Below are 14,935 nucleotides of genomic sequence, written 5' to 3' on the forward strand. Positions count from 1 at the left end.
CCCTATTCTCAGGTATAATCGAAAGAGAAGAGAATAAAGCGCGCACATGTTTCATGCCTAACCAAACAACGATTGATATTGATGCCAATAGGGTACACTGAAAACCTAGAGTAATTGAAAAATAATTAGTTAGCATACGATGACAACAAATTCGAATGTCTAGCTGCGGCCAGAGGATAAATTAAACTTTTGTCTGTTGATACAATACCGTTTTTCTACGACCTTACTATACAATGGACCGGGTATAAAGCTACGTACGCACATTATGATTAATCGTTACGAAATTAATTGACAATAGGGGACATTGGTTGTTCGTCAAGTCATACGCAACATACCTTTCTGAGCACAACAGTACGACATGAGACCAACTATATGCCACTGCAGGACATGAGTGTGACTATATACCACTGCAGGACATGAGTGTGACTATATACCACTGCAGGTTATGACTGTGACTATATACCACTGCAGGGCATGACTGTGACTATATACCACTGCAGGACATGAGTGTGACTATATACCACTGCAGGACATGAGTGTGACTATATACCACTGCAGGACATGAGTGTGACTATATACCACTGCAGGACATGAGTGTGACTATATACCACTGCAGGACATGACTGTGACTATATACCACTGCAGGACATGAGTGTGACTATATACCGCTGCAGGACATGACTGTGACTATATACCACTGCAGGACATGAGTGTGACTATATACCACTGCAGGACATGACTGTGACTATATACCACTGCAGGACATGAGTGTGACAATATACCGCTGCAGGACATGAGTGTGACTATATACCACTGCAGGACATGACTGTGACTATATACCGCTGCAGGACATGACTGTGACTATATACCACTGCTGGGCATAAGACTAACTATATACCGCTGCAGGACATGATTGTGACTATATACCACTGCTGGACATAAGACTAACTATATACCACTGCAGGACATGAGTGTGACTATATACCACTGCTGGGCATAAGACTAACTATATACCACTGCTGAACATGAGTGTGACTATATACCACTGCTGGACATAAGACTAACTATATACCACTGCAGGACATGAGTGTGACTATATACCACTGCATGACATAAGACTTACTATATACCACTGCTGGAAATAAGACTAACTATATACCACTGCAGGACATGAGTGTGATTATAGACCACTGCTGGACATAAGACTAATTATATACCACTGCAGGTCATGAGTGTGATTATATACCGCTGCGGGACATGAGTGTGACTATACACCCCTGCAGAACATAAAACTAGATATATACCACTGCAGGACACGGGTGTTACTATATACCACTGCAGGACGAGAATAACTAATATATATCACTGCAGGACATGAGACCAACTATATGCCACTGCTGGACGTGAGTGTGACTATATACCACTGCAGGACATGAGACTGACTATATACCCATCGCTGGACATGACCGTGACTATATACCACTGCAATACATACCACTGCAGGACATGCGTGAGACTATATAGCACTGCAGGACATGAGTGTGACTATATACCACTGCAGGACATGACCGTGACTATATACCACTGCAGGATATCAGTGAGATTATATACCACTGCAGGACCAGAGACTAACGATATACCACTGCAGGACATGAAACTAACTATATGCCACTGTAGCGCAATGTAGCAGATGTCAGTATGTATTTCATTACTTAAACATAGTGAATTACTTCCATGTTTTTATAATAATTTAAACTTACAGAACTACAACAATTAGGGGCAAGTGATTTTGTTTGATGGCAATGGTGGAATTGTGTACCATCAGACATACTTTATTTCTTCAAGCGTCCTGTTCCAGAACGTTAAGCGTATCAGTTGATGCACTGGTTACTCTCTTCTAATGATCAGATTGTTTAATGGGACTACAGTTCACAGCGCAGCAGTACATCATTGAAAATGGCGGTTAACAGGCTTGGTAATTAACCCCTGCGATGATAGCACGTGTTGTTGCGCCTTGGGTGCCAAACTGAGATGATATCTCCAAAGTTATTGTGGAATTTATTGTTGATGAATTAAAGAGGAAATGTGCTGCTTGTGGTTGTTTTAAGACTGTGGCCTAATAAAACTCCAATCTATATAAATTAGAGATACCAGGATAATGAGATCCACATAAAATTACCATTTCTTAGTATCTATAATTGGAATTCAGTGTTAACATGGAATAAGTATAAAAAGCATATCTTAAGAGAAACCTAAAACATCAATTTGTTTAGTTTTAGCTTTTCTGCAGGGATATTGGTAGTATTAAAAGATTTTCCAATTGATTATTTACTAGCATATGATCATAATTCCCAAATAGTTTTGTGATGGAAATTTTGGATGTAGGACACAAGCCACAGAAAATGCAACTACTTTAGGAACCAACCGGGCAGTCGCCTAACATTGAGCCACTGAAATACTCTTGAAATATTCTTTTGAAAGAAAAATTAAACTCTATATTTAGTGAATGTGTAAGCTATGTTCGATAAATGGCTGATTGTGATGCTGAAAGTTGTGGCCGAGGCACTTCTTGATATTATCTACATGTTAACAGAGCCGTGTTAGCCTACAACGTAGGAGCAGAGGCAGATCTTACGGCACTAGAAAAGATCCACATCTTGCCACAGGCCCTATCCTTTCCCGCATGGCAGCATCTTCAAATTAATTGTCCCCCAAGCATTTAGCAATTATAATAACACTCTAGGCAGGCCCCCGCTGTGCTGAACACGCGCGCACTGCCATGTAGGACTTGTTGCGAGCGAGGCGGAAAAAAGAAATTGCAAACGAGGCTGATTATCCTGGCACTCGACAGACAGAGCCAAATATACTTGTCGTGATCAATGATTAAAAACTGAACATCATACTGATCATTTGGACTGATTAATGAACACACATTTGTTTTAAACTTTAAAAGTTATAAGTTTTAAAAGTATAAATTCTATTTTACCATTTACCAAAATTCTGCACCTGTAAATTAGGTGTTATAAGACGCAATAATTAATACGAATGATATTAACAACAGACACAACTACACAAATAACGATGGAAGTCGTTTCACTACAGTTTCATTTCAATATCTCACTTCTGTGTCAGAGAAAAGCAAATGCACACAGTAACTAAATCTTTACAATTTATGGAATCAAACAAATATTGGAGGCATTTTATGGTCTAATAAACCTAGTCTGAGTATCAATGGATGCATTTCATGTCACTTGAGGCGTGGTAGTGTCAACTCGCTGCTGATATAATGTATAAATCATATTGTCCCAACAACAATTGAATATCATAAATTTCAAGGCTCAAGTGGCTCAGATAATAAACATTATTTCACACGTTTGTTACCTTATTTATTCTATGTCAAGCTGAACACATTTATTGCCAATCCAATAAAGTGCAACTCCGGATTATCTAAGAAACAATTTTCACGCCATATGTTACATCGGAAATTGACTTATGGCTGAAATATTAGCTCCAACATCAACAAGTAAATAGGCATTAACCAGATCACTATGTCAGAATGTTCTCTCCAAGTTCGGACTAAAACTCAAATGGAACATGCTGCATTTGAAATTTAACAGTTAGGTTTCATCAACCCATGAGTGTAACTAGTACGTATATTTCCCATCTGTGGACGTCCGGCAGAAAAGAAAATTACATCGCATATATGACATTCGTATGAAGGAAGAATATCACCCGTTTCATTCACCACACTTACTGGTACGTATTTAAATACTCATTGTTCAGAACAATTGCCGTTACATTGTCGACACCGGTTTTATGTACCAATGTATGAGGGAAGTGGACAACATGACCAGAGAAAACGTGGGACACTGCGGAGACTATCATCAACATTTTCACCGATGTGGATTTAAAGTGTTTGTTCGGTTGACTAGACAAGACTGTCACATATAGTTACACAATCCGTATTACCGAAGAATGTAAAATAATACATTGTATGACAAGGCGACAAGTCGATGGGCGGGAACGGGTTCCTCACACACGCTCTAATGGCTGCATGTATCCAATACAAAATATCATGACCCTGGGATATTGTCTATATTGTCTATAAGACAAAGGTTCCACAGAAAGCTACCCTGCTTGTATATGTATGGGAATGCGAACAGTCAGGGGTGTGTGTCCTACCTACGTTGCATGTCAACTTTCTATAAGTGTACCGTAAGTGTGAGTTGGCAGAGGGAGCTAATAAGACATATGTGGGACCTACCATCCGGGAACACTGTCCTCATCTTCAGGTAGCTCGTGGACAGTCTGATAATGGACGCCTTGTCCAGCTGGCTAGTGATGGCGGACGGGAGTGGCAACATCTTGGCCAACTCGTAAAACTCCGCATTCTCCTTCTCGCGCCGTGTGCGTGCTGCATTCTTTGATTTTTCCTTCATCGCTTCAACCCTGATAATATGCAGAACATGGTATTAAAATAATATATAGTACATGGTATTAAAATAAAAGGTGTTACGTGTATTAAAATAACATGTTGAACATGTGGTATTGATATTACTTCGAAAGAATCAACTGTGTTAAACCGTCTCAAACAACGTTACCATACACTAACCACAGATGAAACATAAATTTGAATATAACTCTCATAATAAAGGTTGTTTCAATTATGTTATTTCATGGTGTTGAAGATCGCATTTTATCCCCTCTCTCAGTATCCTTCGTAACTAAATAGGTAGAGTGGTCCCTTAGCACATTCTGTGAACTGTATTACAATCGTCAAAATCCTAATTATAAAAATTGATTTCAGACAGAATATATATTTTTCACTGATATTAAAATAGAAGTCTCCAGAATAATAGATAGAACGGTAGTACAAACTAGTGAAAAATAAATACAACGATCTTCCATACAAAAGAAATGAAAGAACGAGCTAAACTGATGACCACCTGGAAGTTATGAAGGCGTATTTATTTATTTATTTATTTATTTATTTATTTATTTATTTATTTATTTATTTATTTATTTATTTATTTATTTATTTATCTATTTATTTATTTATATATTTAGAACTTTTTAAACATTATTTTTTTATGGCATTTCAACTAAAACCTCACATAAAATTACATTTACATAGGTATGTAGTATGTTCCGAAAATAATGTGATCATGATCTGCTGGTGAGTGACAAGTAGGGCATATTTCCCGGGGTTGTGGGTTAGGCGCCAATATTTATAGTGACACAATATATGGGAAGTGCCGCGTGAGTTCAAGATTAATTTGTTTCATGTGTTCACAGTCGTTGTATGTTCTAGTAACCAGATTTGTTTGTTCATTAACCTTCATTCGTATTATTTAAAATATTCTTGAAAGAAACAGATATTCCTGTTTCAAAACCCATTTTCTAAAACGGCATCTGAAAATGCCATGCGTAGGTGTGGGGAAAATATTGGTTAGCTCGTACTCCACGGGAGAGGTGAAATATTCCTCTCACAAACTCTTTCACAACCTGTTCTTCCCTACCCCACTCAAACTCTACCCCAATCATTCTGAAAACACACCCTTAAGAATCTCAGTTATTCTCATTGTGTGGAAACACATACTGTCAGCAAATTGGTAGATGGAATTTGACAGAATCTAATTACATTCAATCCCGGGAACAATAGCCTCCAGGTGGGTGCAGCCTCTGACTTGCAGCTACTATTTACCCAGATTGCCGCTCAGAGTTACACAAGTATACAACTGCCCAAGTATACAACTGCCAGACTCAGTAGAGGCAGATATAGTCAAGTGCGTGTTTGGGGGGAAGAATCTACCGGGATTCATCAACAACACCCATCATACCCCAAAGTTCATATTTTAATGTCTCAATGGAAAGCAGGCAGTTGAAGGGTATTCAGTCGGTGATCCGCCAGATCAAAGTAACGATAGACTACGCTGTAAACTCAGTATGTGACAATAGAAAATGTTTCATTGATTCACAGGAACTGTTAGTTTGCTTGCAGTGTTCATTCTATGTATACGAATAAATTATGGTATGTACATGTGAGTTCGTACTGCACATACAAACGCACGTTATAAATATATGCCTCAGTGCGCGTGTGTGCACGGGGCTCACGAAATGTGCCTTGTTCGGATATCACCGATGATTATTTTCAGACTGTCTATTGGTGACGTGAGTAACACGTCTGGCGAGCCTTCGATAAGTTCTGCAAGGAACACATCTTGTTGATGCTCTTTGATGGTCTCTGGTAAAATACCAAAAAAAAAGAAGTGCGCCACTTCAACCAAAACAGCCAAGGGTTTCAAATATACTAGAACATATGCATATCAACGGAATTCGTCGATACTTTTCTTTATATTTTAATTATATATTTGATTGTGTCCACCTGTAAACCTCTTTTTTATATCAGATGTGCATGCATCGGAAATATATTATGTAGAATACGGTTTATTTATGACATGAAGTAAAAGTCATAATATAATATAATATAATATAATATAATATAATATAATATAATATAATATAATATAATATAATATAATATAATATAATATAATATAATATAATATAATATAATATAATATAATATAATATAATATAATGCGCAATATTGACTTAAATTTAATATTAAGGTCTTGTGTGGACTTGTATGTTGAGGTGTATATTGAGAGGTTTTGTGTGTTGATGGTACTAGTACGTCGCTCTTGTGCCTCCACCCCCAACCCTCCTTTCCCGGTCTCCTCTCTCACTGCTCTTCCTACATACTCAATCTCCATATGTAAACATTTCCTGTCTCCAACTCACACAAATTGGCCCGTGTAAAACACAATTTGCGGCAGGGCTTCAAAGCTCACCATTAACCTGTAACGACGCCGGGTATATGTCGCCCACTACACTGTTACGGACCCCGTCCTTTGCGCCCATCCCCACTCCTCCCCGACTCGGGGACCCTTGTTAACAATAGTTGTACAAGCACCTAACTGAGGCAGCCTCCGCTATTCGAACACGTATGTGCCTAGTTTTGCGAACAAAGCAATATACATATTTCAAAGTAGAGATGAAAATTAAGTGCATTTTGTCAACACGGTCTTGAACGTGTATGTCAATAAATTTCAAAACAAAGAGCTTTTGAAAATGAGTTACAGAGAGTATCTGGCAGTGACAAATAATTATTCACCATTGGAATGACATGACTAGTTGTATATTTCACTAGATTATTCACTAAATAATTTCAAAATCCTTATTTTACAATATTGACAAATGATATGATTGGAATCTCATACAGCGTATGCGCGATAGTACGTATTTCTTGTGGTATATGATATGAGGAAAAGGTCGGGCGTTATCTGAGAGATGCAATCAATTATCCCAGCTCATGTAAATTGCAAGAGTGATAATTTGCACACAAGGGACTTGAATTTTAACTAGGGTTTCCCTTTGATGTCTCGACTGGCCTGTTAACCTTACGTTTGCCAAGCTTATTATTTTGGCACCCTTGTATAGTAGATGTATTGTTATCTAAAATATCACACAAGTTTTGTGTGCTCAGTTACATAAAGCTCGAAGGATGAAATCACTTCCAAAAAGCCATCTTGAAAAGATCAATTTGGGAGACTGAAATACGGATTACATGTGTCTTCTGCAGCTCCAGCCGGCCTCAACTATCGTCTCAAGATAAACTTATTTGTTCGTGATAAAGTCTAAGACTCCAGTGAAATATGCCCCTTTCATGTTTTGTATAAGGTGTGGACAGCTTTGTGGATGTGAATGTGTTTATCGGCGAGGGGTGTATATAGATAGCGCAGGCCGCTGTACGTACATGAATATGTCCCCATGCACGCTCGCCATACTGTCACCCTAATCTTGTTACTTTCCATTTTCAAAAAGATTACATGCCAATTTTTATTATCATTACTTTCAAAGCTCGCATCAGCAGATATAACATGTGCGCGAGGCCGTTGTTGATTTGATGTTACTATCCAATTCGGGTAATACCAACGAATGAAATTCTAAGGAATGGTGCAGTAAATTGCAAAATAGGTTTACAAATTTTGAAAAGAATAAAAATCAACAACATATCAGCACAATAAAACCGTGAATAATAATTAGCTGTTTACACATGTCACCTTAAAGCTTGCTTGAGGTGGACAATGCCACAAGCTACAGCTGACAGCGGCCGATATGTAAATGCATGTCGCTTTCTTGTGTATTGCGGGAATTGACACGGCACCTTCTGACGCCAGTCCAGCATGGCGGCGGCCGACCACACATGTCAAACTTCATCTGACTTCATCTTCAAAATATTCCTAGTTACTATACACGTATAAAAGTTAATGGGAACATTAACAGCGTGCACCTGTATACTTTGTTTGATAACCATATATTTACAAACAAATTTCCGAAAGTTGAAAATGCTGAAATATTTAAGTAAACAATGAAGAAATGAAGTTATTTACATATAAACTAAATCAAATTGAGCGTCTCTTACCTCTCATGTTTTTCCGTGCACGCTTCTGTGTCGTTAGAGGCGCAGCCTCCCTCCCCGCTGTCTGATCTGAAACATTACCAACAAACAAATATTACAATATATATTTTTTTAAACACCAAATATTCCCTTCTGATTGTTAAAATCCACCGACAAGAATGTTAATGATATGTACTTGTGCATTTTAATGTTTTGCTAAGTTCAATTTTCGACAAAATTTCAACAAAATTCGGTAATTAAGACAAGAGTGTTAGGAGACAATAAGAAATATATTTACACTAGTAATATTCGTCGTGCTGACACACATGTTTTGGCATTGAAATGTTTTGTAATAAACAAGGCGGAACTGCACTCAATATCTGTTTCTGTCAACATCGATCGCACAGAATTGTTGAGAACAGGGATATTGTCTATAAACACACAAATAACATACACTCGTGACGGCTACTGCCTACATGGTAGACTCGCTCCCCGTGGCGTGGACAAAACGCAGACAGTATTTCCGTGTGAAATGTCAACACCAACAAAGGTGCAGCATCAACGCCGGCTACGTGCACACAGGACAACAGCCACTTTTAAAGTTGTCAGTTTCACAACTGCTGGAAACGAGTATCCGACAAGCTTGATGTTGTCTTGAGCGGTGTGAGGTGGACACGTGTGGGTCCCAGGTACCGAGTTCAATAGGTCCTGATAGCTGTTACAGTAGATCCTTGCTATGCTGACCACATGGTATTATAGATGTCACCTCCCAGGCCATTACACTGCTAGCCACGCGCTTCTTTCCCGTGTTTGTGACGTTATCTAGCTCTCTAGTGGTCACTCCTCGCCATTTGAGTGAGACTGGCCAGGGCTGACAGTGTGTCACCGGCAACCTAGGGATCTCAGCTAGACACTGAGAGAAGTCACCACTGTTATAATAATTAATTCTTATGTTGATGTCAAGTTGAGAGCACGTGATCACTGCCAGTAGATGGGAACCGTCACGGAAGCACCTACTAAAGCGACGCATACACAAAACGTGTTCGGTTTATCAATTCAAACCTGTCGACTTGAAATGATATTTTACCGATTCGTATTGCTAATTTTTGAGGAGGTTTGCTTATCGCTCTAGTGGAAATGTCAATCTCAAATCGCCGCGGACAGGAGGCTGATCTTGTGTCAATTGCTGACAAATCATCGATCAATCTGCATACGTGGGAGTCACATCCAGTGTTCCCATTGGTTTACGTTTTGCCTTGTGGCGGCGAGCTGAGAGGAAGGCATGAACGGGGCGGGGCTCCCGTACCATACAAGCACTGCCCTCATTGTCTGAGTCGGCTGGGGCTGTAAATAGGAGATGATGATCAGTACGTCCGAGGTTATCACAAAATGTGTGGCTCTGTTACTATTGAATATCACTTGCTATGAGCAGACCAGAGTCAATGGGCATCCCGTGTGCTGAGTGCTCTACCCGTTCATTCAATAGCAGATAGCGACCCCTGTTCTTGAGTCATTTAACAAACACAGTGAGTGATGACTTCTGATGTTCTCAAGATCTACTCCAAGCTGGTCGTTACTTGCAAGGCTTAACCCATACCTCCACACATTGTATGGCGTCAATGAGTATAGCCCATGCCTCATTTCACACCTACAAAGCGTGTTAGCTAACTCCAACAAGTCGGTATGCTCTTCTTCAAGTGCCAGCTTTCTCACATACGAGAGTCAACGCACGGCTACTGCACCCGGCGACATACAAGGATAGCCAAAGACGAATACGCATACAGATTTAGCTCTTGTTATGGACATGCGTGATAATGTTAATAAACAATATAACTAAGCACAGACATCTGCTGACGTAACGTGCGTTGGTTCGTAGTGGGACTTTATTCTGCAGACTGTCATTAGTCGTTTTATCCCCTGTCATCATCATTTGGTGCAATAATGCTGAAAGTGATGCAAGAATATACACTATCACTCACTTGTATAATTTGAACGTTTATGAACTTTGCTAACTTTAATATCTTAAACACCACCGATAGCACTGTCCCTTGTCAGGCTTGGGTTGAATGGAAACAAGGCATAACACAGAAACCTTAACCCCACCATGACTTGTGTAGGGGCCATCACTTCCCCTCGTAGAGAGACGACCATGTCCCCCAAGACCATACCCACTGGGACATACGTCATCAGCTGCCAACTCAACAAATACAAGAATAAGCAATTATTACAAATTAGATCAAGGAAAGTTTGTTATAACCCAACCGAGACCTGCACATTATTGTTGCTAACGTTTCAGTATCGCCAAAGAGTGACAAACTGGTGGATTTCCCAACCTTCAGCCTATTAAGATAATCAGATTAGAAGGGCCGTGTAGTTGGATATTACACTTGGCCCCTGTTGTAAGATAGGCTTTATCTTAAGCAAATCCTGTCCTAATTCTGGGAATTTTATCACTGCGAAAGTCCCTTGATCAAATAGATTTCTGACACCTGTTTTGGTCATGAAATTGACCACGGAACCTCCCCGCGAACTCAACAGACGAGTTGAATTTCACAGTCCATAGTTGGGAACTCCGCGAATAAAAATGTCCAACCGCCTTGCTAATTTTATGGATCTAGAGGTTGTGTTTTCTCTATCTCGGTAACGCTTTCAGCTACTTTCCTAACTCAAATACATCATTAACGCTTCCTTATGTCGTCCTATATGTAGTATATGGCCACTGAAGCTTTCTTTTTGGGTCTTTGTCAAAGAAAACAAATATCTATCAGAAAACCTTAATCCCTCCCTATGCCTTTATATCTGGGAAATCCTGTTGAGGGATAGTTAAGTTGATCAGTATTGCCGGGCCATCTAACAATGGAGGTTCGAGAGCCAGGTATTGACAATAGTTTATGGCGTACTTAGGAAAGCCTAGTGTTAGATGTCACATACAACTTAGTTTTACCGCATGAGGACCAGTGCGTCAACTCAAGTGCATCAAGGCCATGACATACCAGTTTGTTTACGTTTCATGTAACTTTATGAAACTAGTGCATGTGTAGCAAACAATATTTTTTTCATACTCTCAAAGCTGCATTTCATACTGATGTACTTGTAAACACAATTCATGTTCCTTACAGAAACAAATCCTACACACACTGCTGCTCTTTCTGGCATGTACACCCAATCTATGCTCCAAACAAAAGCACTCCCTTTTCTGGCCCCACCCCATCAGCAAAACACAAAAAAACCATCACCATTGCAACCCACAAAAAAAGACAACCAGTCTCTATGGAATGGGAAAGAAATGGGCAAATCTTCTGCCACGAGATAGGGTAGGGGGTTTCACATGCTGTAGGGGTAGAAGTTTGGAGCTAGCGCTGAGCGGCCCTGTCGTTATTCACTGCACTAGTAAAGGAGACAGCAGCCACCTGCGATCTGAGCAATACAAAGCCCAGGAGGGGATCGCGAGGGTTGCTAGGTTGGAGTCGGACGGGGGTAATCATGTCATTGAAAGCCTCGGAGCGCAGGTGTGACTGTGTGTTTACTTGGGCCAGGCGAACTATTTGGCTCACGGTTTCCTCAGATTTATTAGAAATACCATAAAGTAGACACCTCGTACCCGAACAGGAAAATGATAATGCCACGTCGGTTTTTCTTGTCGCTTATTTAGAGAACATTGTCACTTTTACCTCTTGTCCACTTTGACTTTCGCTTTATGATAGGACAGCAGTCACGTGATACATTGGACAGCCCTCTTGTTTTGTTGAATGGTTATTATTACGTTTTTTTACCGTAAGTGTTCATACCTTAATCTAGAAATTCACACTTTGTTCCCAATGAACGCCTACTGAGGGTGTTTCAAAGATAGGAACACATTATATTGTATAACAACCCCTGGCGTACTCTGGGTCTGGAACAATTAAGCATAGATATCACTAACAAAGTCGTGTTTTCACGGAAAAGTACATTAACAAGATGGAATGTTCAATCTGTACAACATAGATACCAGGGACAAATCTGTACAATTTCGATAAAAGAGAAAAAAAATGTACATTATCGGTTCAGCAGACACATCGATACAATATCGATACCGGAGACATATTAGTACAATATCGATATAGAAGAAACATCGATACAATATCGATACTGGAGACACATCAATATATATCGATACACATTTGTATATCAGCAGCATGATATCAATATTATGAATTACTGCGGACAAGTGTTTATAATTCCTAGTGATATATCTGATGTCATATATCTAGTTTCCCGACTAGGCTGTGTGAGTGTAGCGGCATTGATGATATCACTAGAACACTGATTGCAATTGTTACGTGATCACATATTCCCAGGAAAGTTTTATGGCCGACGGACACCTGGCATTAGCTCATAAGACAAAACTACGAGACGTCGTGGCGTTTTCTGGAGTAAATATAATTTGAACGAGTTTGACAGTTGGTCTCATTCAGGGCAAGTACGTGTAGGATACAGTTTGTCTGTAATCTTCTATTTACATTTGGATGAACATCTGCATGTACCTGTATATGTATCTTCTGTTGTTTCTATCTGTGTGATCACATCCAAGGTGCCGCTGTATAAAACAACCTTAGCGCTACGACTCTCGCAAGTCTACCGTAAGGTATGAGATTTACGATCACCTTGCGCTAAGATCGCTTTATACAACGGAACCCTGGACACATATTATGCGTAAGTGTAATTTAGGCGAATTCGAACAAGTGTCCAATATAACCTTTCTGTGATTGGCAGAGATACAAACTGTGCATAAAATAAACTAGGCATAGATACTTGACCGAAGACGTGACCAGTGCGCATGAAGAGATTGCACGTGACATAGAACCGCATAATGACTAAACTCCATCAAAGTGAGCATGCGTCAGTGTTTGTCCACAGCACATAGTTTGTACCATGCAATAACACGTTATTAGGCCGCCTTGTTCAACTTCCTATTTGAATAATAAACCAAGTCAGGTATGATGTACAAATCTGGCGCAATGAAATATCATTTCAACGAAATTCAGTTGTGAATAAAAATAGGCCCTGCTCTTATGAAAAAGTATTTTCAAGGGGCAACCTTTCAGGAAAACTAAAGAATACCTTCTTTTGTTGTCATCCTTGGAACTGTAGTGTCTGTACTTTTCATGAATGTAGAATATATGTACCACTCATTCACGTGGACTGTTTGTTTAGTTCAGGCATAGGATATTGGTATTATTCATAAATATAGAATATCGATACTAGTCAATCATGTAGAATACTGGTATTATTCATGCATATATAATACTGATACTCTTCAACAATGTAGTATACTGGTATTATTCATGCATACAAAATACTTATACTCTTCAACAATGTAGAATACTGGTATTATTCATTCATATAAATATTGTTGCTATGAGAATATTTATTATTTTCACGTAAAACATACATATGTTCCGCCACCAACATAATATCTATGATGCTTATGGAATTAGAATGTGTATATCATTCATGAGATGTGAATATATCCTATAATAATGGCATATTGTTTTATCGTGAAGTACTGAACGATGGTGGTTATATTTGTTTCCACAATATCTCTAAAGTCTGATTTTAATTACCTATGGCACGAGGATATATTTGTAAGTACGGCACGTATCTATGAAGCTGGGACATATTTGTATGTATCTATAAAGCTAGGATATATTGCTATGTATCTATGAAGCTGGGTTTTGTATGTATCCACAAAACAAGGATGTATATTAGTTATCCACACATTGTTAGTACAGCCATGCAGCCAGCCCCCATGTACCCTCCTTCCTGTCTATCCCCTACCCCTTTCCCTCCCTGGATCATCCCCTCACTGACAACCAATGGAAGACATCGTGTAGTCCCCACCTTATCACACAAATGCCAAGCAAGCTTATTAGCATAGCTATGAAAATCTAATGAATGTGTTGACCAAATACTGTATAATGTTTTCTCATTTCCACTAATGAGATTTGTAAATTAGTTTAAAATGTGCAAAGTCACTTCCCAAAATGGAGGGTGAAATAAATGGAAATTGTAAGGACATCACATGATCATCTTCTGTCAGGGCGGCTGGAGCAAAGATCGCCCACAATTTGATGCGGAGCTGGGAAGGAATACACTTTCATAATTTCATGCATTTTCGTGTGGCCAGGATCGACCAGGAGATACAGCGCATTTACACACATTCACTGTCAAACACAAAGAAATGGTAACTTTGATTTTCCAATTTAAATTATATAAATAACAAGCCCCTCTTCAACTTTGTTAAGAAAGTAACAGTTTGATGTTATTTAGGGTATATATTGACTTTAACTTTTGTCTTCGACAATTTTCTTTTACATAACCAATGAATTGTAAAGATAGATTTTAGTCTATCCTGACCTTCATATAGTATCCTAACATTGATATTGTATCCTTACATTGATATTGTATCCTTACATTGTTCGTTGTATAATT

The 14,935-nt window shown here is 39.1% G+C and overlaps 1 protein-coding gene across 3 annotated transcripts in view; it reads right to left on the reverse strand.

Annotated features, from left to right (window-relative positions):
* Positions 1-14,935, reverse strand: part of LOC139474317 (single-minded homolog 2-like) — an 80,394-nt gene that overhangs the window by 49,755 nt on the left and 15,704 nt on the right. The window contains exons 1-3 of one of the 3 annotated variants that reach the window (XM_071257281.1): positions 8,919-9,552; positions 8,489-8,554; positions 4,265-4,449 (exon numbers count right to left, since the gene is read on the reverse strand). In XM_071257281.1, the coding sequence (XP_071113382.1) occupies positions 4,265-4,439 (175 nt within the window). In that variant the 5' untranslated portion in view covers positions 4,440-4,449; positions 8,489-8,554; positions 8,919-9,552. Of the gene's footprint in view, positions 1-4,264; positions 4,450-8,488; positions 8,555-8,918; positions 9,553-14,935 lie in introns of those variants that run through there. The other 2 variants (XM_071257283.1, XM_071257282.1) reach the window with 2 other exon arrangements.

This window comes from Haliotis cracherodii, unplaced genomic scaffold (genome assembly GCF_022045235.1).
Source record: "Haliotis cracherodii isolate W230 unplaced genomic scaffold, xgHalCrac1.p SCAF_3, whole genome shotgun sequence".
Taxonomy (NCBI): Eukaryota; Metazoa; Mollusca; class Gastropoda; order Lepetellida; family Haliotidae; genus Haliotis; species Haliotis cracherodii.